Source organism: Microtus ochrogaster, unplaced genomic scaffold (assembly GCF_000317375.1).
Source record: "Microtus ochrogaster isolate Prairie Vole_2 unplaced genomic scaffold, MicOch1.0 UNK1, whole genome shotgun sequence".
NCBI lineage: Eukaryota > Metazoa > Chordata > Mammalia > Rodentia > Cricetidae > Microtus > Microtus ochrogaster.
The window spans coordinates 35,308,829-35,333,620 of record NW_004949099.1 but is presented as its reverse complement, the minus strand read 5'-3'; the positions used below and the strand labels follow the sequence as shown (position 1 = coordinate 35,333,620).

The following is a 24,792-nucleotide window of genomic DNA, read 5'->3' as shown; positions in this document are numbered from 1 at the left end:
CGTCACTGATGGCTCACCACCCATCAGCCAAGACTCAGCCAGGTTGTTTGGCTTCCTCAGAGCCTCAGCTCTGCACCTGCGGGGTGTAGTTGGTAACCTGCCTACACACAGCATCATCGTCAGGCAGACGCGATTGTTCTCGCGAAAGGTTAAGGTGCTGTCTGTGAGCAGAAGCGTTGTCGATAGTGTTAGCCTAGATTCTGTCCTGACTCCTTTAGAATCTGCACAGCCGCCTTTCCTATGACATCCACCAGAGCATAGCAGTCCCAGGGAGTAAGATGCATCAGGAAGCAGCCTCCTTCCCACGTTTGTCTGCATTCTAGAGGGCTCTCTTCTTTACCTTCTGCCTGATGTCTCCAGGCTTCTCTGTGTGTCTGAGCAGTGTTTATAAATATGTTGAAGGTGGGCAGTGTCTGGCCAGAGGGACTGTTAAAGCCAGCTGCTTACTTTTTCAGCACAGCTGCTTCGTTTAAGTTTTGTGTGTCAAAACCCCAGTCCACTAAAGCGCTAAGGTCATCATGTAGATTCTATCTAAGCTTTACCATGGGCGTATAGCTCTGCTTAGCCACACAAGACTCTGACCCTGACTCCCAGCACTGCCAGAAAGTAAAAATAAATATATAGACTTTACCAGCTTGTTTCTTTTCAGTGGGGATTTGCTATTTGGGGTTTGATGTTCCTTTTCGACCTTTCAACTTTCTGCCAGGTGCGCCATTTGTATGATAGCGGAGAAACAAAAGATATCCATCTGGAAATGGAGAACCTGGTGAATTCCCGAACCACTCCCAAGCTGACTCGCAATGGTGAGCTCCGACAATGGTCTAACCTGTTTAAAGAAGTCTGCAGTCATCCGTCAAGCCTTGCCTGACCACAGTACTATCAGAGGCCCTGGGCTATTGCCAGTGGTTTTACCCTCTGGGGATATTAGGTTGTTGCCAGGGTATATTTTTATGTCATGACTGGGTTAGGTTTGCCAGTGACTGCAGTGGATAGAACTCGGGGCTGTTGCTTACACTTTCTGGAACGCACAGATCGATCCTCACACACACAGGAAAGTATTGTGGTCTAAGGTAGTGTTAGAGTGTAGAGGTAAAGCCCAACGGTGGTGGCGTATGCCTTAAATCCCAGCACTCGGGAGGCAGAGGCAGGCGGGTCTCTGTGAGTTCGAGGCCAGTCTGGTCTACAGAGCGAGTTCAGGACAGGTTCCAAAATCTACAGAGAAACCCTGTCTCAAAAAAAAAAAAAAAAAAAAAAAAAAAAAGAAACAAACAAAAAGTATAGAGGTAAATTGCTTCATGAACTTTTCTTAGGGAGACATAAGCAAATGTTTGTTTGTCCCAGATAGGGAACCAACAGTATGTTGCGGGAGCTCCTTCAGCCAGTAGCCACTGAGATACCAGCCCATTGGGGCGTAGACAAAGTAATGAGTCCTCGAGTTTAGCTCTGTGACCCAGTGAGTTACTAAGCGTACCCGCAGGAACATGGGTGACCCCCAAATGTCCACATGGCTGAAGTCTCATACAGCTGATGACTTCACAGCTGTGTGGCTGGAGTTATCTCTTCAGTTAGGCCTCTGCTTCTCTCTGCTCCAGCACCTCCTGAGCCTGTGTGCAGCTGGGGCAGCGCTGTGTGAAGTGGGGAGGGAGGTGTTTCCGTCCTGGGGGGGAGGGGTCAGCAGCCCTGACCGTAAAGGTCGCTTGCCATTAATCCCAGTTGCTCTGATGACCACACTTGGAGGACAGTGTCCTACAACAGCCAGTTACAGATCCTGGAGAGGGTGAGAAAGAATGCCCAAGTGCACACACGTTCCTGGGTACTCTCACACACACTCAAGTTCTGGGAGAGAACACGTGGTGACCTTTCATCCAGGCCCTGAGACAGCACCATCACAGCAGAACCTGGATGTCGGGGCCAGACACAAGCAGCTCTTAGTCTAAGCTGTGCCATCTTCAAAGAGTGTGACCTTGAGCAGATCAGCCAGAACCTCAGACCCTCAGTTTCTTTGTCTTTGATCTGGGAGGAACAGCACAGCTCTCGGGTTGCTGTCATGAGGTCTCTGGCATGGCACTTGCTAGTGCTCGGCCTGCTGTGCCTGGAAACAGCAATAGGTTTGTCATTGTCACTAATATTAAAACTCTGAAGGCACCACAGTGGGTGGCCAGGGACAGCTGATTGTCCTGAGAGGCACTGGGTAGATGGGTGTGGTTTTGCTGCATCAGTCCAAACAAGAGGTGGGAGGTGCACAGGTTTGAGTTCCATCTTGGATAGTTTAATAACACGGTCGTGAGGTGTCAGGGTAGATGTGAAAACTAACAGGTAAGTTATAACATCCTCTTCTTCTGCCCTGGGGTGTCAACCCCTTGAGAGCAGAGAATGTATCTTTCTTGCCATTTCCGTGTTCACCTGGGCTTCTGTGGTTACCCCATATATGTGGGGCGGGTAGATGTGCAGACACGGGAAACACCTGAGCGGGTCACTGTCAAGGCCAAGAGCGGCACCAGAAGCACTGCTCCATTTGTTGCTCCGTTCCTTGTCTCACACCATGCTGTCATGCTGTCACTGTGAGACTCAGCGAGACTCCTATCAGAGATGTTTTTAACTCATCTGTTCACGAATCACGAAGTGACTTAGTACAAAGCTAAATCTGGAACAGACTGCTCAAGCGCAGACCAGTGCTCATGGGCTCTTCAGTGTTTGCATACCTCCTCTTGAGGAAGAAATGCCAGTGAGTCAGGAAACTTCTGTGTGTCTCTTAGCCTTGTCGTCTCCACATGTGATCGTTGGCACACATATTAGCAACATGGTCACTCCCCTGGGTCTAGAGAACTGCTCTGGTCTGGCCTATGTGGCCTTGGCCTTGTCACCCTACAGAGTCTCTTCACTTGGCAGTCAGGACCTTAGGAAGTGAGACAAAGGCTTTGTTTGCTTTTGGTTTAAGGTATCATGGAGGAAACCTTTTCTGATCTAATCTCCCAGGTGTTGCTGTGGAGGAAAAGGCTTCCTCAGCCTGTTGCCAGGCAACTCTCCAGGGACATCTTGACTCTGGTGCCAGTGAGGTATCAGCTCAGTAGGTGGCACTTTGCCATCTGCTTGTCTCCCCGAGAGCTCTGGAACATGACTTCCGTGTGGCAGGCCCTTGTCACTCTGCTCAGATCTATCTGTCTGGGCCATTGACCCTGGAATCGGATAGGTCGGTGCCTAAAATGGTGCTACCATGGCACCAGTGACATAAACTCATGCTGAGCCTCTCTTCCAAAAATAGCACTGACTTTTTTCAGTAATTTTTCAGACTGGATCTGTGTACTGCAAAGCGTATGCTACGTCAGTGTTACTCGGGGAGCACACTTCAGTAATTGTTATTACTGTTTTAGAGTCTGTAGCTCGTTCAAGCAAACTGCTGGGCTGGTGTCAAAGGCAGACCGACGGCTATGCAGGGGTGAATGTGACAGACCTCACCATGTCTTGGAAAAGCGGACTGGCCCTGTGTGCAATCATCCACAGATACCGCCCTGATCTGATGTAAGTCTTGACCAATTTCGTGTTTAATTTTGTATTCACCAAGGGTCCCAGAGCCCCCTATGCAAAGTTTATGCTTCTTCCTAGTATGGCTGCACTGTAAAACGCTCTCTAGAAGGCCAGGATTTTGACTTATTTAGACTTCTTTTAAACTCAACCCCCCCAAAAAAAGTTAGCTCTAAAAATCGTAGCATTCAGAAGGTCAAAAACTAGTCTTAACACCCACTTGGGCCTGTTAACTTTGCACAAAGGAAAACTCTGTTTATTGGCCCCAAGTTGAACTCTTGGTTTTTGGCTAGCTCTCTCTCAGATGCGATTGATCACAAGGGAAACCTGGCTGGAACACTTGGCTAGCTCAACCCAACCGAAGACAATAGGTCCGTACCTGATTTATGATGGTCTTGGGCATTTTCTCTGCTAAAGATTATATTTTTTACAAGTGCGCTCTTGAGCTTCTCTGAACGTCATCTTACCTACTATCCCTCTGGTCGCCATTTTTCACTCCTCTTGGGTCAGCCACGTGAACAAAGCACTCAGACCTCACCCCACCCCCAGGCATTTGTTACTATGGAAGCCAAACAGATTCAGAGACAGCAGCAGAACCTGGTGGATTTTCTTGGCTGCCTTCTTTTTTATCATTAGGGCTACTCAAGGGCCCAGGTTTTCCCCCATTGTTCTAATGCTTGGTTAAGGAAATCCTAAGTGACACAGCCCCTATTTTGTGATGCTAGCAAGCTAATGATGCAAGAGGTGGATTTGCAATGAGGACCCTGTCTGTGTAAGGCTCCAGGTTTGATCCCCGGTACCACAAAACAAAACAACTGTAACCAGGCATGCCCACCATCTCAGCCTCAGGCCGCTTATGCAGGAGAGTCGAGTTTCAGATTGAAACTGTCTGCTAAAAAGAATAAATAAATACGGAGAGATGGGAGCGTGGCTCTTGATCAACAGACATCAGCCAGGCTCTAGGTTCAACCAGGCAAAATTAAAGAAGGGGTAAATTTCTAATGACCTCTGAGGCTGAGGTTGGCAAAAAAAAAAAAAAAAAAGTAAATGAAAGTATCGGGGTGAGGAGGAAGAACAGCCATGTGGCATGACCAGGGTGGAGGGGTAGTCAGTTCAATCTCAAAGGGAAGGAAAGGAAAGGAAGGAAGTCGGGAAGCAGCTGGAGATGGTAGAGGGGTCCTCTTAGAGCATGGGCAGGTGGCCTGAAGAAGGCCTGAGGGAGATCAGAAAGCAGTGAGGGCGTGCGTGATTCAGCAAGGTTTGGACCATATTCAGGGTGAGTGCTCTTGGTTTAATAGGCTTAATCTAAGAGAAAAGTAATTTGTTTGAAATGGAAAAAAAATTCCATGAGGTCAGTAGGTTAATGCTAAGTGAGGGATGCCAGGATAGTGAAGTCAATGAGAAAAAAACCTCAGCTGTCCTTAAGCAAGAGCTTAAAACCTGGGGGGCGGGGGCGTGGGGGCTGGTGTTTATGAATCAAGGGAGCTGGGAAAGCTCAGGAGATTCAGGGGTGGAAAACTATTTTGAAGAAGGTTTTAGAATTTCCCCTCAAGAGAAAGCTTGGTAAAATTTCCCTGAACTGTTGGGGCAAGCGGCAGCCCCGGACATTGGGAACTCTGTCCAGACAGGGTTGTGTCACTGTCGGACATTAGTTTCCTATGTGTCTGTGGACAGGCCTGCAGGAACACACGCTAAGATAGTTCCCATCCAGAGCTTACATTATAGTAAGATGCGAACTGTCTCTCCCCCGCCACCCCTCCCCGGTCATCTCGCTGGGTAGCTCTCCAGTAATTTCCCCAACAGTGTTGTGGGTTTTCTTAGCCAGAAGGGAAGAAAGGGGTCAAGAAAAGCCGACCTGCTCTCTGACCCAGGGATGCCGCCCGGCTCCCTGGACCGCAGGGACTGGGAAATGACAGTGGCGCAGGCATGGTGTTCTGGTTTGGGGGCAGTCAGCCCTACTTGATCCGCTTCTCCTTGTCATGCTTCTCAGAGACTTCGACTCTTTGGATGAGCAGAACGTGGAGAAGAATAACCAGTTGGCCTTCGACGTGGCTGAGAAGGAGCTGGGCATCTCTCCTATCATGACCGGCAAGGAAATGGCAGCAGTGGCGGAGCCCGACAAGCTCTCCATGGTGATGTACCTCACGCAGTTCTACGAGATGTTCAAGGACTCACTCTCTTCCAGCGGTGAGGACCTGAGGGCTTGGGCTGGGTTCCTGGCCTCCTGCCTGGTCAGCAGGGCTGTCCCTAGAGCCTCGCTTCATATGCTGTGTCTCAGCCCTGTGTTCTTAACCTTGTACTGTTTTCAAACCGGTTCTTATTTTACCACTAAGTGTGCAGAACCCATCTACCCAAAGTGTACCTCATTGACTCTGCGCATTCCCCCAGCCTCTCTCAGACCCACTCCTTCTGCACTTGGAAGTACTTTGTGATACTGCTTCTCTTGGTGGGACTCTGCCCAGATGACCCTGCGCCCTGGCAAAGAGTCTTTCCAATCCAAGTTCTTTTCTTGTTTCTTGCTTCTTTATTTACTTTTTCATTTTTTTTTTAGTTTGTGTGCATATGTGTGGGTGCATGCATGCGTGTATGTGTATGTGTGTGTGTGGTTGCTCCTGAGGTCTCATGAACATCAGACAAGCTCCTCACACTAGGGCTACGTGCCTTTGTTTCTCATCTTGTGGCCTGGGTATTTCTCCTGTCAGTGTCCTGCCATGATGTCTCCTGGCGCTCTCTCACGGTCCCAGTGTCTGTAGTGCTGGGTTTTATGGTTCTCAGTAGCTTCTCCCTCTCCAGTTTCCCTTGCACCTTCTCCCTCTTAGAGATTCCCAAATGTTGCCTTGGTCCTCAGCTAGCACTCAGTAGGGCTACAAAAAGTATTCCTGTTGCAACCTGTTCTGGTTTCCTTTTCTGCTGCTATGATGAAACCCTGGCCAAAAGCAGATGAGGGGAGGAGAGGGTTCCGGGTCACAATCCATCACTGAGGGAAGATGGGGTGGGAACTCAAGCAGGAACCATCAAGGAACGCTATTTGCCACCTTACCATCTGGTTCACTTGCTCACTGCCAGGAGCCGTTTCCTCCTAAAATTATTACAGGAACCATCACCCTGGGGAGTCTGCAGAGAACCCCACACCCCCAATTGTATTAAGAACCGTTCTATTGACATAGCCTACCCCACACCCAATTAGCTGTTAATAGGGAGCTATCTGTTAGCGGAACCTGCCCCACATTCCAAACTATCTAGAGAACTAGGTGTGTCAGCTTGTGACTTCCTGGCCTATGTGACCTGACTGAACGTAACCTCCTGGCCTACGTGACCAATGTGAACCACACAGCAAGAGTCCAGGCTCCTGTGGCCATCCCCCAAATTCCTTATCCTATATAAGCTGTAACCCTGTCTCTAATAAACGGAGGCTTTGACAAAAACCCCGCTTGGCCTCCTTCCTCTCTCTCTCCCATTATCTTCCAGATAGTGCCTCTCCGTGACCCTGGAATAACTGATCAGCCAGGCGGGTTACACCCCTAGACTGAGTAACCCTCCAAGGCGGTCAACAGCTCACAGGCCAGCTAGACAACCCAGAGCCACCTGTCTAGGGGTAGTGCCCCCTACTGTGGGCTTGGTCCTCCTGTATTGGTGAATAATCAAGACAGCCCCCCCCCAGGACAATTTGATCTAGGCAGTTATTCAATCAAGACTTTTCTCTCTGATGACACTGGCTTATGTCAAGTTGACAAAGCTACCTGGGACACCCCTTAGGGTCACAAAAGCACAGTGCTTCAGCGTGTAGGCAGTGTCTCACCTGGGTTTTGTTCCAGTGTTTCCACGTTTCACCCTTGGGCAGATTGCTGAATTTCAGTCTCCCTGCGTGTAAATGGGGAGTGATGGGTATCTAATAGTGCTGTTTGGTGCCAAGAATGGCAAGTGAGTGCTGAATAAATAAATGTTAGCGATTCATTATCGGTTCTAATTACTAGTCTCAAAATTGCTGTTGCTGTGAGTATAATATCAGAATTCCCACCAGCAAGATGGCTCAGTGGGTAAAGGTGCTTACCAGCAGACAGTAAGAACCTGATAAACTGAGTTCAGTCCCTGGAAGCCACAGAGAGGCAGGAGGAGAAAACTGATCCTACAAAGCTGCCCTCTGACCCCAACACATGCTTGGGTCATGTGTGCTCCCCCCATGATGATGATGATGATGATAATAATAATAATAATAATTGGAATTCAGTTAGTGGTGCCCTTCTCCCCTGGTGTCTTCAAGCCCATATACCCTATAGGCACCTGTGTCTTTGCCTAACTGGATATGTGTTTTTACAGCACCAACCCTGAGCTGAGTAGCCCTGTTCATTGAGAACCCTCTTCAGACCCAGCTAAGAACATAGCCTCTGAAGCTCCCCCCACCCAAACAAAACCCGACAGCCCCAGGTCTCATACCTCTGAACCCACCACCCCAACTTGAAGTTTTCTTTATCAAAATTTAGCTTCACCAGTCTGCTGTGGTAGCCACAGGCAGAGTCCAGCCTTTATGGAGCAGAAGTGTGGGTTGCTGCAACCGAGTGTAAGGAATGTGGTTGGTTTTGTGTGTGTGAATGGAGAAGAGAGTGTCTAGACCTGTGCACGCATTTCCTTTCTGGTGTTTCCTATGGAGAGGAATGCTCCGTCTTAGTCGATAACCCATTACAGTCTGGGAGCTTCCTTCCTGCCAGGCCCCTGGTCAGGACTCTGAAGTGTCATCCTAGGTAAACATTGCTCACTCCTGTCCACAGACACCTTGGACCTGAATGCAGAGGAGAAAGCCGTCCTGATAGCCAGCACCAAATCCCCCATCTCCTTCCTGAGCAAGCTGGGCCAGACCATCTCTCGGAAGCGCTCTCCCAAGGTCTGTGCACACCTGAGTTACATTCACAGTGGCTGCAGAGCTGATGGCCAAGGAAGGTGACCAGGCTCACGCTGTCTGTGTCTTCTCTTGGTGCAGGATAAAAAGGAAAAGGATTCGGATGGGGCTGGGAAGAGGAGGAAAACGAGTCAGTCGGAAGAGGTAAGACTTATCACGGTTGAGAGGACTGGTGCGCTGAATTGTCCTTCATGGTTTAAGGGTTTGGGGTTTGTTTATTTCTGTGTGTATGTTTGTGTGCCTGTGTGAGTTTATATGCTGATGGAGGTGGGTCTTGTATCTTATCTGTTGCTTTCATTGGTTAACTAATAAAGAAAACTGCTTGGCCTGATAGGACAGAAAATTAGGTAGGCGGAGTAGACAGAACAGAATGCTGGGAGAAAGAAGCCGAGTCAGGCAGTCGCCATGATTCTCCCACTCCAGACAGACGCAGGTTAAGATCTTTCCTGGTAAGCCACACCTTGTGGTGTTACACAGATTATTAAAAATGGGTTAGATCAATATGTAAAAGCTAGCCAATAAGAGGCTGGAACTAATGGGCCAGGCAGTGTTTAAAAAAATACAGTTTCCGTGTAATTATTTCGGGTATAAAGCTAGCCGTGCCGAGCTGGGCGGGAACGCAGCCCACCGCAGCTCCTTCCACAATATGCAGTATCTATGTGCAGGTACCAGAGGGTACGGGATTCCCTGGAACTAGAGTTACAGGTGGTTGTGAGCTGTCTCCTTTGGGTGCTGGGAATAGAACCTGGGTCCTCTGCAGGAGCAGTAAGCACTCTTAACCACAGTGCCATCTCTCTGGCCACCTGGTTTAATTATTAATTCTCCGATTGGTATTGCTAGGTTTTTACATAGTCGTCTCTCACGGGAGTTTCTGTCCTTTTTGCCTTCATCTCATTTTCCAGAAACTAGCAGGGAATATGCACACACATGTGCCCTGGCGCTCTCTCACTGTGGAATCAGTGGCTTTGCTGAGATCTGGGGATGCCAGCACAAGTCCCTGTGCCCTGTGGCAGTGCCCTGCATCCTAGGATCTTGCTTATTCTGCACATCGCAACTTTGCAGAGCGCTAGTTAAGCCACCTAAAGCTGCTGGTCAGTTCCTGCCCACACACTGAGAGAAGAGCATCAGCGGCTCCCTGTGTCCCATCCTGATTCTTGGGTGCCTTCCTTTGGGCAGGAGGAGCCTCCCCGGAGCTACCGAGGAGAAAGACCCACCCTGGTGAGCACCCTGACGGACAGGCGGATGGATGCTGCCATTGGGAACCAGAACAAAGTAAAGTATATGGCAACCCAGCTGCTGGCCAAGTTCGAAGAGAATGCGCCCGCACAGTCCACTGGCGTGAGGAGACAGGTAAGCGCAGCTTCCCAGTGCGCCAGACGGCACATCAGGGGCGATCTTGATGCAGTGAGATGAGCCATGCACAGGCCCCGGGACTCCTGGGCCAGGCTTGCTCTTCTGAAGCTCATGCGTTCAGGGCTACATTAGCTTCACCTCAGGTCTGAGGAATCCATGACCACTATCAGCAGAGAAGTCTGAAACGTGTTTGTCTGGATGACTGTAAACACATGTATATGTTCGCACGCACACAGACTTGAATTACAAAGGAAGCGTGGTGTGGAAGCGGTGCTTGGGGAGCTGAGGCAAGAAGATTGTGATTTCAAGGCTAGCTTGAGCTACATGATAGACCATCCCAAGGAAAGGAAAAGACAAATATGACTTCCTGAAGGAAGTCTGAAAAGTGGAATGGAGGTGATTAAGGCTCCTACAGTTCTTCTAATTTTTCCACATTCTTTCTGGACTTTTTCTCAGGACAGTCTTGTTTTCGTGGTGGCGACCTCTCTGAGGACACTTCCTTAGGTTCCGCATTTTGTTTTTGACCACGGCTTACTCCCGTGTCTTCTCAGCTCACATTCGGAGCGTGCGCACTGTGCTCTCACTGTCTCTAGCTGTGGTGGATGTTTTAGTTCCTTCTCTTCTTTGATAACATAATGAAGATATCCGTTCTTGCTTCTGTGAGCTAAGATTTTGTTCCAGGAACACGGGCCATTAGGTGGAGACGGCTGGAGGCAGAAGTCACGTGTCAGAGTCTGACAGCACCTGGCCTGGAGTGTCCGTATCACGCCGTCTCTCCTTTGCTCTGCAAATGTTACTAAGCCTCTTTAAAGAGAAGAGGCTGGCGTTTTAAATGTCTCTCTGAAGTGTGTTGCACCGCTCCCTGGTCCTGAAGGAGCATCAGGACAGGGAGATTCTCTTTCTTCCCCATATTCACGGGCTGTCACTCCTGTGTGTCCGGAAGCAGCAGTGCGTTTGCTTCTCATACCTGCCCTGGGTTAGTGTCGACACCCCACCCCTGTCTTTGCCTGTTGTGTCAATGGGCATGGTAGCGTTCCCTGGACCGATGGAGGCTGCTGTGCTCTGCCAGCCCCGTGTCAGGAGGCCACAGCGCCCCCCAGTGGAAGGTCGCCTCTGCAAGAAGCTTGCTTTCCTCATCTGAGAGGGAGTGTTCCAAATCACATAGTAGTCTAGATCCCCAGAGAATTCAGTTTGGGATAAGAGTAGCAAGAACCACGGCTTGTTTCCCTCTCTTCATCCCCTCTTTTATCCCTCCACCAGTGTGTTTGCACTTGCATTTGCTTTGGGGGAGGCTACTATTGTTCCTTTATTAATGTAACTTTCTAAGAGTTCACTTAGCCTGCCCGCCCCCTCACAGTTGGTGGATGGATGGATGTCTGTCCTCCACAGGTACCTTTTTAATGTCTTCTTCTACCTTAATGTATTTTATTTTGTTTTGTCTCCATGTCCTGCCCCCACTCACATGTGGCCTGTGTGTGTCATAGCCGACACAAGAACGTGGGGTCAGACGGCCGTCCTGCTGCCTGCCTGGGCAGGGTCGCCCTGCTCCCATCCCCCAGTGGAAACAGGTAAAAGAATTGCTAGGGTCTAGAATTCCACCCCATCTCTGCTCCTGGCCTGCCTGAAAACCTAGCTCACCAAGGCAGGAAGCTCTGCCCCTGCCAGTAGTCTTTGGAAAATGTTTGACAGGCAGTGATGGTCTCATTCCATGATTGCATTTGCTCTCTTGGGTTTAGGAGCCTCTTAGGAAGGCTGTTGACTCCGTATTGAAGGTAGCTGGAGTGATTTGGGAAGTGGTCAAGGTATGGCCCTTTGGGGCTTTGCTGTTGTAATGTTGCTTCCAAACTGGCCCCTTGGTAGCCTGCTTCCGTGCTGCCTTTGTCATGCCCGAGAGCTGGGGTTTGTGCCGTTGTGTGAGGCAGGAAATACACCTATGAAAGTAGTCATCAGCTGTGGACTTGTTTCTTTCAGACCTATGCAAAAATGTTTATGGGTTGGGTTTTTTGGTTTGGGTTCTTTTTTTCTCCTTGGAATTTTGTCCACATCTTTTGTATAGCTCAGTGGGAGAACATTTGCCCAGCTTCATGACGTCCTGGGCTCCATCCTTACTTAGTCCCACCCAAAACAATAAACGAAAAACCTCTTCTGGGGATTTCCACCAAAACCTTTGCAGGGCTCCTGGAAAGCTGCGTATTGTGACAGTCGGGAACAGGAGGGACCCACGCCTCGGGCAGGAGAGACTTACCAGTGGGTGGGAAGTGTCTGCACTTTTCTTCCTGGTGTTGTGGTCGAGCATTTTATCACTGGGGGCAGGGTACCAGATGACCATCCTCGTAGTCAGGGTTCCTTCACTTGGATAGAGCGAGCTGATCCTGGGTTCTTTTAGCTTCTCTCACAGCCGGCCTTACCAGCTCTGGTGCCTGGAAGTGCTGGGGAATGGCGAGCTGGGTGTTGCTGAAATTGCATTTTGAAGAAAATATTCCTGTCTAACCTTGTAATAATACCACACATGGGAGTCAGGACCCAGGAAGGAAGAGAGAGAGAATGCTGGAGCAGCGCCCAGACCCAAACTTCCCGCCTCAGTAGGAACTGCTTCATAGAGAGAAGCCTTCTAAAAACATCATCACAAATTTGTTCGATTTTTTTTTTAATCTTTTCTTCAAGTCTTGATGGAAGGGAATCAGTGAACTCTAACCTAAAAGTTTGTAAGTGTCAAGACTTACTCTTCCCAGAAAAGACCCAAGATTAAACAGAGCAGCAGGAAGGTTGGGTGTCACCTACAAGCAGGGACATGGGTGCAGCCTGTGCTGGTGCAGCTTTGTGGGGCTTCTAGAAAGGAGGGGGCAGTGCGTGTGACTCAGAGAGCCTGCTAGGTCGTGGCCTCTGTCCTGATGAAGATCAGTCTGGCAGCTTGAAAGGTCACGCGGGCTGCTCAGGAAACCCGGTCGCTCACATTATGCCAAGACCCGTGCAGAGACTGTGTTTTTGTTCCTGCCTGTTCAGTTTGTCATCTGGTTCCTTTACTGCCGCCACCAGTGAAGTAAGATACTGGTAGGCTCTAGCGGGTGTCATGAAAGATGGTGTGAGCCTTGGCGACTTTGAACAAGGGAATCACTTGGATCATTAGGTGCTCTAGGCTCCTTTGAGTGGGGAATTACAGACTTCAGTGTCTATATCGGAGGCACTGGCACCCTGTACCTCACATGTGCTCCAGGGGAATGTCAGACACTCACATTCATCGTATTTCAGCTTCAACTCGTGGGTTTGGCCCTCTCGATGTCTCTCCCGAGAGCTAGAGATGCGTTCAGATGCTCCCAAGCCTGGGAACCCAGAGCCCGGGTGCCTGGGCTGCTGCTGGCTGGCCACTGGCCTCCTACAGACAGCACCACACAGTGACTCACTGTGTGTGTCTCTTCGAGTGGTTCCTACTGAGGCGGCAGGCGTGGCGGCCATGGCAGAGTTGGCATGAGGACCTGTTCCGACTTAGGTCATCGTGTGGAAGGAGGAAAATGGGTAACAGCCCTGCTTGCCAGCGATTTTTGTGCTGTTCTTTCCAGTGTAAACACTGTAGCCTGTCCTTTGCCCTCCCTTTTCCTTTGGATCTCAAAAGTGCATCCTGCAGACGAGCTGCACATGAGCTAGGTTTGGAAGCAGATTGTCATACAAGGTGGGAACACACAGTGGAGATGTTTTTCTGACCTCACAGCAGCCACAGTTCTCCCCACCCCCACCCTCTCCCTTGTATTAGCAGTCTGGGTAAAGGAAGCTGAGAATCTTCTGGAAGGTACCAGAGAGGCCCAGGGTAACATATGGCTGTTTCTCAAATACTGAACCGTGGACCAGTCCACAGAGAAGGGCATGTGTGGTACAGGCAGGACAAGGGATGGGCATTCAGTTAGGACTTATTCTGTAGAACCTGTTTTCGGGCATTTCTTTGTAGTTTTTAAACTCTTGCGTGTGAGTAAGGCTTTAGAAATCAAGGCATTGATGTGATGTGGTCACAGATGGCTTGGGGGAGACATGCTTTGCTGTGGTGTGACCTGGTGTGCAGAAGTCGTGTGCTATCCCAGGTGGGCCTGGCTACCTTTTCTTTCTTCTTATGATCAGAGCCATTTCTGTGTCCCCAACTTCTCTGATAAAGCCGTTGGCCCTTGGCATTAGAGAGCATTGCACCAGAGTTCTCACCCCTGTTTAGTGTAAGGTACCAGTCCACCATGAAAGACAAAAGATTGTGATGAGCCACCCCGAGCAGAGTGAGGTGTTGTGGAGGGCGGATGGCCAAGGAAGGGGCCCCTTGGGATGCTTTGCAAATATACAAATCCTCCCTGGCTCTCTCAGGAGCAATTTCCACGAGGCCCCTGCTTCAACAGTGTTCTTTCTGTTTGTGTCTGTTGGTGTGAAAGCGACAGGAAAAGGAACGTGCTCGGACCTGCCCCAAAAAAGTGATCACCCTCTCTCCTCCCCCTACTCCACCTTCCTGCCGGGCGCGCCGTGTTCAGCAGGTGATCCTCTGCATGCTCTGTGTCCTGTCTGTCCTGCTTACACGATGCATGGAGGGGACCACCTCAGTAACCCCGCTTTCCAAGCGTAAGTTTTTAGATCACTCGTAGCAAAAGCAGCCTTCACTGTTTCAAGTGAGCAATTCCTGTTGGGACCTCAGGATAGGGCCCTGTGCATTCAAATCCTGCATGTTCTGGGCCAGTCCCTATCGTGGGAGGTCAGCTGGAAATCAAAGCATAGATCTCAGATCGAAGAAGGCCCGTATGCCCCTGAGGTACACAGTTTTATAGGAGCTCTCTTAAAGTATCCATGTTTCTTTTGCTGTCTTATGCACTATGGTTAAGATGTGCACAAGAAAGCTTCGTGCCTCCCTGCATGGATGTGGTGCCTTGTGATGCTGACAGCTGTTCTCTGGCTCATACAGCCTCTCCTAACCAACCCAGCCACCCTTTCACACTCTGGGCCGGTCACTGAAGAGCTGCATTGAGAGCCGCCAGGCACATGTGGCTGTTGCACCACGCAGACATGCGTTTATGGTGGACACACCTATATAGTGCTCATACAGAATGACTTGCTGACCTTTGAGCTGAAACCCTAGAAAATAAAAAGCCACTTCCGAGGGCAGGGTTTGTGGAAGGATATTTTCATAATGAAGGTAACCGACCTAAAAGGTGGCCACCAATGATGCATCTGGGTTTACAAGCCTTCCTCATGCCCCAGGGCCTAAAAACCAAGACACGCTGGCTGTCGTGACTGCCCAGTGTCTTCCTCTTAAGTAAAAGCTCACGGTTTGAGCTTTGGTTCTGCCCCACACAGTATTTCAGCCCGTTCTCACAGTAACTGTGGGGCAGGTGCACCATCACCTCCACTTACAGCCCAAGGAATGGGGCGAACAGGCCAAGGAGTTGTGCGAGACTACAGGTGAGCAGTAGCCAGAACGGAACGGGAGCCATGAGAAGTCCGGAGGCAGGCTCTAGGCTCACGCTGCCTGTGGTAACATGTCAGGGGCACCAGATGAGGCCACCACCTGAGACATTGACTTCCATTTCCGAGGATGAACATCGCAAGTTATCCTTAGTGGACATCGTGGCCTTTCTGTCCCCACAATTGCCCTCTTAGTTCTTCACTGAGGCAGCCCTGTGCCTGTTCTAGGACTTTCCATGACCTCACACTGGTGCATTAACCGGGAGTCTTCCAGTCTCCCTGCCCTTCTCCCTGCAGTGAATTGTGCCTTGCTCCCAGGTTCCTGTTTAGGGCCTGCTCCCCACCCTGGAGTTTCCTCCAAGCTCTGTTTCCATCCCCACCTTCCTTTCTGAGGTCTTGCCGGGGAGAGCTTCCTCGCCAGCCTGCCTCCTTAGCTAAGCCTTCCACTGCATGCCTCCAACCTTACGCCACTAGTGAAAGACACGTTTGTTCCACTTTTGTGCTAACCGTAGCTCTTTGTCTGTGTAGAGGCAGGTGGAAGGCCGTACAGAAAATTGTCCCAGATCATGGAATTTGATACAGGCGGGATTGTGGATAATTGGTTGGGGACATCTGGGGATGGGGAGATATATGAATTAACTCTGAATTCTTGCCTAAATCTCTGACTGTTACCTGGTAGGTCCAAGTAGAGTTGGGGTGGAGCTTAAGTTTCTACTTTGTTGCCAACAGATATGCAGGGATCTTCATGCTGACAGCCGTGGCAAGCAGAACCCCCACCATGAGAGGGTAAAAGCATGAGCCTGTGGCATGGGATGCTGAGAGCCAGCAGTTGGGCACGCTGGGTGGTGGTGCAGAGGGAAGGGAGCATGGAGAACAGTCCCTTCTCCCGGCTTTTTGCACACTTGTCACCCGGCCAACAGCCAGGACGTTTTGCTAACAGCGTTGACCCATTCAATAGCATTAACTGCAGAGTGTCCATCTGCAAAACATTCAGACCGGTTACTAATCCTGGTGCTTTCATTGTTACAATGGGCCTTGGTGACTTTCCAGTTTCGTTCTCCTGTCCCATCCCACGACCTTATCACTCTACCCCAAAACAGGTGCGAGTGGCCACAAGGCTTTGACAACTGGGGAGAACCAGGAGAGGGGAAGCGTTGGGGGCAGACAGACAGTGGATTTCATGGTCTTAGCTCTTGAGATAGAAATGGGCCATTGTGCCATTTTTTTCAATGAACGTGATGATGAAGCCCTAGCCAACCTACTTATTTCATGAAGATTTTTCATGGATCCTATCCTTAAAGATCTCCAGCGAGCTGGTGGGCTGCCTTGTTGGTGATTTCAGAGGCGCCCTCTCCCGGCCTGCTTGTTTTCTGAAAACTGCATTGAGGCTCAAGTGGCAACTCAGGTCCCAGCTTGGGTTCATTAGCAAACAGATGTTAGCACCATCTTCTCTGCCCTTGGACCAAACTCCCAGCAGGATGGGGTTAGGAGAGAAGGGATTGAGGTGGAGATGGCCAACCTCCCTGCCCTCCCGCCACTGGCCCTGCTTCACTGCTGCTCGGCAGGGGAGCTGCTGCGGACGTGGCATTTATAACCTCTTCTTCCCAGACCCGACTATAGTCCTGGCCATGCTAAGAAAGGGAACAGGGCAGTGCCCTGCTTCTGGAGAATGAGTGCATACTTAGTGAGATGCTGATGGTTTTCAGTAAACAGCATCTGGAAAGGAAGCAGGAAGTATGCTGGGTAAAGGAAGTTTGGCAGGAGACCGTGTGAGGTCCAGGACCGTGGTGTCCAGTGGCAGTCTGTCATGCCGGGAGCTGGTATCTATCGGTTCCTCAGTGTGGGGCTCAGGCTAGACCCTGGGGGTACTGCTTGCTCCTTTCCCAGAGCTTCTCCCCACTCTGTAGCCCTGCTCGTGCACTGCCTTGCTCTCTCTCCACGGCTCCCTTCTCTCAGTTCCCCACTCTGACTGTCCCACATTCCAGCAGGGTGGTCGGTTATCTCTTCCCTTTCGATGAAGGTTGCTCATCCCCAGAATTGTTGCTCTATACTCAGGGCCAGGAAGCTGGGGGTAGGGAATTCCCAGATTCCTGCCACTTGATGTCACTGCCATGGCACTGAAATGTCCACCAAACTGGGGTACAGTGGATCTCCTTGGAGCCTGGGCAGTACCTCTGTCCTTCCTATGTTGTAAGGATTTCTGTCCTGGGTGTGGTAGGAGTGACAGAGCATGTCAAAGCGAGCAGTCACCTTTTCTCTGCTAGCGACATGGGCTCAACGTTGAGGAAGACCCTGGGCACTACTACTGCACCAACTGAAGCCAGTCTAAGACGAGGGGCATTTAGATCTGGTCCCTGGATCACCACTTGCGGTTACTAACTCCTTAGCAAGCAGAAATGCCCTGCACACTGATCACAGAAGGAGCGTACCTGAGTTCTGGCCGTAGGGAGGCATGGAGAAAGCCTTGGGCACTGTCCACAGGACAAGGGCATCCCTAGCCAGGGATTGTGAGGTTCCCAGTCCTGCTCTTTACACTGTCAGGTAAACTAGAATAGAGGTGAGATGTCTTTACCAAGGAGCTATCCTGCACAGGTCAGCAAGGGCTCTGGGAGACACTGATGTCACATGTCACAGAGGGTGAACCCAGTAGGAGCACCAAGCCGTGGTGCCTGAGGCTTTCGTAGGTGCTCAGAGCTCAGAGGCAGGCTCCGAGCTGTAAGCATGGGGGAGGAGCAAGCGGGGAGCAGATGGGAGCAATAGATGAAGCTCACTTTCTTCTGGGAATTGGAAGGCCTGCCTTATTCACCACGTACCTTCTGCAGCCAAAGAGCAAAGCCGTCTGGCTCGAGGTTCCTGTGTTTGAGGTATGACTTTTAACGTTGACTGTGCTCTCTTTCTCCACCTTGTATTTTATAGCCAGAGCCTGAGCCTTCACGTCGATTTTTTGTTGACCAGTGGGAGCTCTCCCTTAGTCTCCGCTCCTCCACCCGCCCTGCCTCTCCCTCCTCTGACTCCCTCCGACAGGTAGCATGGCCTGGACTTAGCAAACCATGTTCTCCTGCAGCCTCTGCTCACCCCACTTTCACAGGTGTCACCCACCTGAGGGAGGCTAGGAGGCCTCCACCTTTGCCTGGCGTGCGTGTGTGTATGTACGCGTGCGTGCACGTGCGTGCGTGTGTTGCCACAGATGCCTGTGTTAAAGAGGCTGCAGCTTTCTTTGAGTGTGTCACACATCACAGCCTGTCCGAGTGAACCCACTGTGTCCAGTATTGATAGCATTTTTCAACCTTTGGCTGAAGACTACGTTTTTATAATCACATGCTGCAGAATTTGAACCATTCTGTCACTAACCTTTCTAAGTAAGATAGTGAGCACACAGCGTTCTTGGTGCTTCCTTGTGTGTGGAATGAACTTTGCTTTCCCCCCCAGTAACTTTGATCCAGTTCCAAGGCATTTGTTAGGGATCAGAGGGTCTGTTGCCTTGGCCTGTGCCTTGTGTTCTTGGCCGGTACATGTGTGCAGAAGCACATGCATGTGTGTGGTATGTAGGAGCAAGCCCAGCAGTTGCTACGCCTCGAATCCCTTCTGAGAGTGGGGAGAAGAAAATCGCCTCTTCCCATGCTGGAAACAAACAGAACCTGAGTCTTCAGCTCTCTGGGGGATGCTTGTCAGAGTCCCCACAAATGTGATCAGTGCCTCTGCTTCTGCAGCCCCGGCTGTGGCTGCTGCGGTGATAGAGGTCCTGGGTGCCCACAGCGGGGCTAGGACTGCAGCGTCCTGGCCCTTTGCCACCTGCTCTGCAGGATGAAGATGGTGTGACTTCCCGGTCCTTTGAGGGCAGCTTTCCTCCCTCATTTTTACTGTCCTCTTCCTGGTGTCTGCCTCTCTCGGGCCTGTGCTTCTCCAGGTCCCTAGTCTCAGAGACTGTGGAATTGGCGGGCGAAGCCAGTCATAGGCAGTCTCTTTAGCAGAGTTGGAAAATGAAGTTGATTGCTCAGTTCCAGCCAGTCTCTGGCTTAGCCTAGTGAGAAGTGTTTTCTCAAGTGTGTCTGTTCCCAGACTTAGAGTTGGCCTCAGAGAACCTGGCTGTGCTGCTGCTTGGGCCAGCAGCCCTTTTACATGTGGCTTTACAGGTTTATCCCTTGAAGTCATTTATGGGGGAGGGGGAGGGTTGATGCCGTCTCTGGGATAGCTGCATCTGGATTAGAATTGGTGACAACCTCCCCCACGTGGCTGGGAGCATCCGGCTGTGAGAGGTGTAGCATCCCCGGTCTCCATCCAGAGTCCTAGCTCCCAAAGACTGCCCACAAGACTGACTGTAGTCCCGGGACAGAATCCAGGCTGGGCCACAGTGGCCTCTGTGAGCAGGGCGGCTCACTATACAGATATGGACATTTTTCCTGTTTGTTTTTTCAGCATTGTCAAAGGGGACTGCATTAGTTTAATTTGTGTGTGTGTTTGGCGAGAAGGGTAGACTGTCTCACTGTGTAGTCCAGGCTAGCCTTGAACTCACAGCAATCCTCCCGCCTTAGCTTCCCAAGTGCTGGAATTACAGATGTGTGTCACCATACTCTGTTGTGGATTTTATCTTCTTTTGGCATTGTTCACCTTTAAGAGCAATTCTTCCAGGGTAAGAGGAGCAGCTTCCCTCAGGGTGTAGCATGTGACTTGGTGTCCACCAGGTCTGGGAGAGCTCCAGCCTCCACATGGGGGAGAATGAGCAAGCACTGTCTTTCTGCTCTCACCCCCCACCTCCCGTTCCCGTGGGGGAGTGGCCAGGGGAGGTCATGGCGCTCAGCTGTACGGAGCAGACACTGTGGGGTCACTAGCAATGCCAGAACTCTTTACACCTGTTTCCCTGTGGGACATCAACCTCTGCAGGAATCTGCCTGGTTTCCTTGTCAGCCTGAGGTGGTCACCTTACTCCTAGAGCCCTTTGGGCCCCCTCCTGGCTCTTGACACTGTAGACACTCTTGACCTGTCTGGAGTTGACCCCTCAAACTCTGAGTTCGGGTGCAGGCCTCTCTTCCTCTGCTGTGTTTGCTTCCGTTTTGCCTTCTACCTCCGTGTCCCCCAGAACTGGACTCTCGGGAAAACGTGAAGGACCGAGTTCTTCCCCTGGAACCTTGTCTCCATTGCTGCTCATGCGTGTGCTGACCACCGTGTGGACACTGGCACAGTGTTTTGCTCACTGCCCAGTTTCTGCTTGTGGGCACTGTGTTGGCATGGTTTGCTGTTGCACTGTGTATCCCTTTTACACCTCTCAAGAAAATGTTGTTCCTGGCTCCTTAATTTAATTTTTTTTTCCTTCTCATTTCCCTTCGTTTGGTCATTCTGTAATCTTCAACCAATAGAAGTACATAAAGATGTACACGGGCGGAGTGAGCTCATTGGCTGAGCAGATAGCCAATCAGCTTCAAAGGAAAGAGCAACCCAAAAGCCTTCTAGACAAGAAGGAACTGGTAAGAGATATTCCAGAGCCACTGATTCTAGCCACGGCACAGTGGTGAGCAGCCCTCGCCTGCTCTGAGGCCGTGCTGATTTCTGTAGCCACGTGGATGACTCGGGGTAGCTTTCTTGCGGTGATCTTGATTTTGATGACTGAATTTCTAGAACTGAGGTAAATATTTGGAATGTTCTGTGGAAAAGCACTTTTTTCTTTAAAGATGGTCCCTCCGCTATTCAGGGGATGCACACACGTGTGCACACTCATGAACACTGAGTATATGTATAATTATTCTATCCCCCAAGCAGAATAGTGGGTTTGATTGTTAAGAAATTCTAAAACCTTGGACTCCATCACAAGCATCTCTTGGTTGTTGATCACCATGGGTTTAGACCCCGGCTTATGGAGTAAGCCGCTACGGAAGCTGCTCTCTGAGAAAGCCGCAATAGAGCTCTTGTCATCATTTCCTGTCCACGGTCTGTGTCCGTGCAGCCCGAGTCGTCATCACCCACAGAGGGCTCGTGTGGCCCCGGGAAGGGCCGCAAATGCTGATGTCTTCTTCCTCTGTCCACCCCACAGGGCTCCATAAAGAAGGAGTTCCCACAGAACCTGGGGGGCAGCGACACATGCTATTTCTGCCAGAAGCGGGTCTACGTGATGGAGAGGCTGAGCGCCGAGGGCAAGTTCTTCCACCGCAGCTGCTTCAAATGCGAGTACTGTGCCACCACACTGCGCCTCTCTGCCTACGCCTATGACATTGAGGACGGTGAGTCTTCCTGCACGCCGTGTGACGCCCTCGCTGCAGTCCTCGTTATTTTCTCTGTATTCACGGTTCTCAGCCATCTCTTTCCTTTTTATTTCTAATTCTCAGACTGGGGGTGGGGGTTTACAAGACCAGGTTTCTCTGTGTAGCCCTGGCTGTCCTGGAGCTTGTTCTGCAGACCAGGCTGGCCTCCAACTCAGAGATCCTCCTGCCTCTGCCTCCTGAGCACTGGGATCAAAGGCGTGTGCCACCACGGCCCAGCAAACTAATTCTGAGACTCTTTTTATTTATTTATTTATTTATTTTGGTTTTTCGAGACAGGGTTTCTCTGTGGCTTTGGAGCCTGTCCTGGAACTAGCTCTGTAGACCAGGCTGGCCTAGAACTCACAGAGATCCGCCTGCCTCTGCCTCCCGAGTGCTGGGATTAAAGGCGTGCGCCACCACTGCCCGGCCTGAGACTCTTTAAAGATATTTTTGCAGTCACCAGACTGTTAGAGCTCAGCCAAGGAGATGCTGATGAGAGCGGCGCATACATGTCATCCCCTCATTTCACACGCTCACCTCCTTACCTCACACGAGAGAGACTGTGGAGGAGAAACGGGGCCTGAAGGGTTCCTAGAATTCATGTTTCTTGCCTAAGATTGACGACAGCAACCAAAATAGATCCCTGTTGTACGGAGATGAAAATGCCCAAGCTTTGTCACCTCCCTCTGGCATCAGCGTCTCCTGGCCTGGGGCCCAGGTCTGCTGGTTAACTGGAAAGACCTTAACTGTAAGGCAGAGAAGTGTGCCAACAAATAGCAGGCAGCTCGGCATCTGAAGATTCTTAAGGAAATGGGAATAGGTGCCAAAGGCATTTATGACCCCTGCAGCCATCCCTACAGGATGCTGAGGGACTCGTGGGTCATAGTTTTGTTTAAGGGTAATAAACCTAGGTGAATAGAAGAGGAAACTCCATCCTTACAGGAATGACACTAAACCCGTGTCTCAGTAGATTGTATATTGACTGTAAAGAGACCAGAGACTGTATGAGAGAAGAGCCCAGAGACTGTATGAGAGAGAACCCATACTGAGTCATCCCCATCATACAGACCCTCCTAATAGCGAAACTCAGCCACAGCTCTGTCACAGAGCAAAGGCAGGAGCTAAGTGGCGAACTCAGCGCACCTTCCTGCACTAACAAAGACACTGCTCTGTGAAGAGTCAATTAGGTGAGGAAGCTAATCTCCTCGTACCGAGTCTTCTTCTCCGTCCTTTCTCTCGGGACAGACCTTTGACTCCAAGGAGAGGTGTTGGCAGGAAGGGCCCCCACCTCTTAGAGCTGTCCTTGATACTTAGGTTATTTTAGTTGGCCTGGATGTGCCTGGAAAGAAAATCCCTGATTCTCTGGAGGGTGTAGATGAGGTGTAAGTGTGCCTCTAGGAGCTTAGCAGTTTGTGTTCTTCAGCTTCCGTCGATGTGACGAAATGCCTGAGATCAGCTTATGTAGGAGGCTGTAGTCTGTGACCCCCTGGTCTGCTGCTCTCTGGCTGTGACATGGTAGCAGGTGACAGGGGTGTACCGCAGAACAGGCATGCTCACTACCAGGAAGCCAGAGAGAAGGGACCAGAGTCCACAGTCCCTTTCCAGGCACACCCCCAGCGATCTAACTTCTCCCAGTAGCTGAAGACCCAGCCTTTATTTAACACATGGGCTGGTCTATTCGGTGGGAATGATACCCCCAGTTCACACGCGGCAAAGCCACAGGTCTCGTTTTCATTCCCTAGGTATATCGTTGATGCCACAGGAGCTTGCTTAGACTGTCCCCTGCCTGGAATATTCTTTCCTAGTCAGGGTGTCATGGGCCTCTTGACCTTCCTGTCCCCACATGTCCTCCCCTCAGGGGTCTCCCCAGACCTGGCCATGACGTGGCCACTGAATGCCAGTAGCACCACCAGCTGCAGTTGTGCCCACGGTGTTAGCTGCTGTCTCGGGCTGTGTCACGTGTCTTCTGCTGCATCCAGTTAAAATGCCCGTCTGCCTTGACTGGAGACCCAGGGTCCATGGCACCCAAGTCATTAAATGACACTCACAAACAAAGAGTCAATGACAGTTCATTTTGGGCCTGCCTGACAGACACCTGCGTCTCCCTGTCCATCACTAATTTTGATTACCACGATTGCTTAATCTAGACATTCCCCAGTCCATCACTTCATTGAGTCCTCTCTAACTTGTGACTAATTCACAACGTTAGCCTGGCGGGCTCTCCTGAAACAGGAGCCATAGTGCAATGGCAGACAGTGCAGGCTCTGGAACCAGTTCCTGCCTGAGGTGCTCTGACATGTGGCCGGCGGCTTGACCTAACTTTGCCTGTCCTATGGGAGGGTAGCAGCAATGCATACCTCATTGGGTGGTGTGAGCACCAAATGAAGGGATAGATGTAAAGCCATTGGGATCATGTCTGTAGCATAATAAATGTTAGGTAAAAATTTGTGTGTGTGTGTGTGTGTGTGTGTGTGTGTGTGTGTGTGTGTGTGTGTGTGTGTTTTAATTCATTTGAACAGCAAAAGTAATTGAGTTGAGTTTGAAAAAGAAAATGAGAAACTACATTGAAGCCAGGAAGAGTCGCATGTACCTGTAATCCACTTGAGAGGCCGAGACAGGAAGATCAGGGGTTCAGGGTCAGGGCGGGCTACATGAGTCCATACCTCCAAAAGAGAAGCATTGATGATTAATGGAGCACACATCGTGCCTGTGGTGGTGAACTATTTCACCTTACAAGGCAGAAGGTCTGTTTCTTTCCACGGGAGGAAGTGAGCCCTAAGAAGCCAAATGTCCGAATGGCTGCCGAGAGACTGGCTTTCACTAAGAGCTCTCTTTGGTTGTGTTTTTGCGTCATGTACTACCTTCCTAGAAAACAGGTGACTGGAATGTTCTTGGAAGTTACTGTCAACCCTTGTATTTAGTTACCACATGGAGCAGGACCCAGTGCCCGTGAGCTGGCAGCAGAGTTTGCGATCTGAGTGTCTAACTTAGAAGAAAAGGTACAATGAAACAGTAAGAGGTCACTAGTGACCTTGTGCTGTCCTGAGCCTCAGGCCAGTGAGATGGCTCAGCACGGTACCTGTGACCCGCTGGAGACCTGAAACCCACATGGTGGGAGCAGAGAACCAGTTCTGAAAGTTGGGCACTGATCTCCACACATGCCCTTCAGTGCCTACCTATACAGACACACACACACACACACACATATAAAGGTAAAAAGGTTTTAAATTTAAAAAATAAGTAGACAAGCTTCATGATGAAACCCAAGTTGCTAAATGTAATGTCTTCCTTCTGAATAGTCTTAGAGATGGTGCTGGAGAGACGGCTCAGTGGTTAAGAGCACTAGCTACTCTTCCAGAGGACCCA

General features: G+C 50.5%; 1 protein-coding gene across 5 annotated transcripts in view; it reads left to right on the top strand.

The window, feature by feature from the left end:
• Mical3 (microtubule associated monooxygenase, calponin and LIM domain containing 3) overlaps positions 1-24,792 on the top strand; it is a 197,566-nt gene that overhangs the window by 100,046 nt on the left and 72,728 nt on the right. For all 5 annotated transcript variants that reach the window (XM_026788025.1, XM_005365151.3, XM_026788024.1 and 2 more), the window contains exons 11-17: positions 707-803; positions 3,372-3,519; positions 5,513-5,709; positions 8,289-8,401; positions 8,498-8,560; positions 9,593-9,766; positions 21,219-21,405. In XM_026788025.1, the coding sequence (XP_026643826.1) occupies positions 707-803; positions 3,372-3,519; positions 5,513-5,709; positions 8,289-8,401; positions 8,498-8,560; positions 9,593-9,766; positions 21,219-21,405 (979 nt within the window). The remainder of the gene's footprint in view (positions 1-706; positions 804-3,371; positions 3,520-5,512; positions 5,710-8,288; positions 8,402-8,497; positions 8,561-9,592; positions 9,767-21,218; positions 21,406-24,792) is intronic.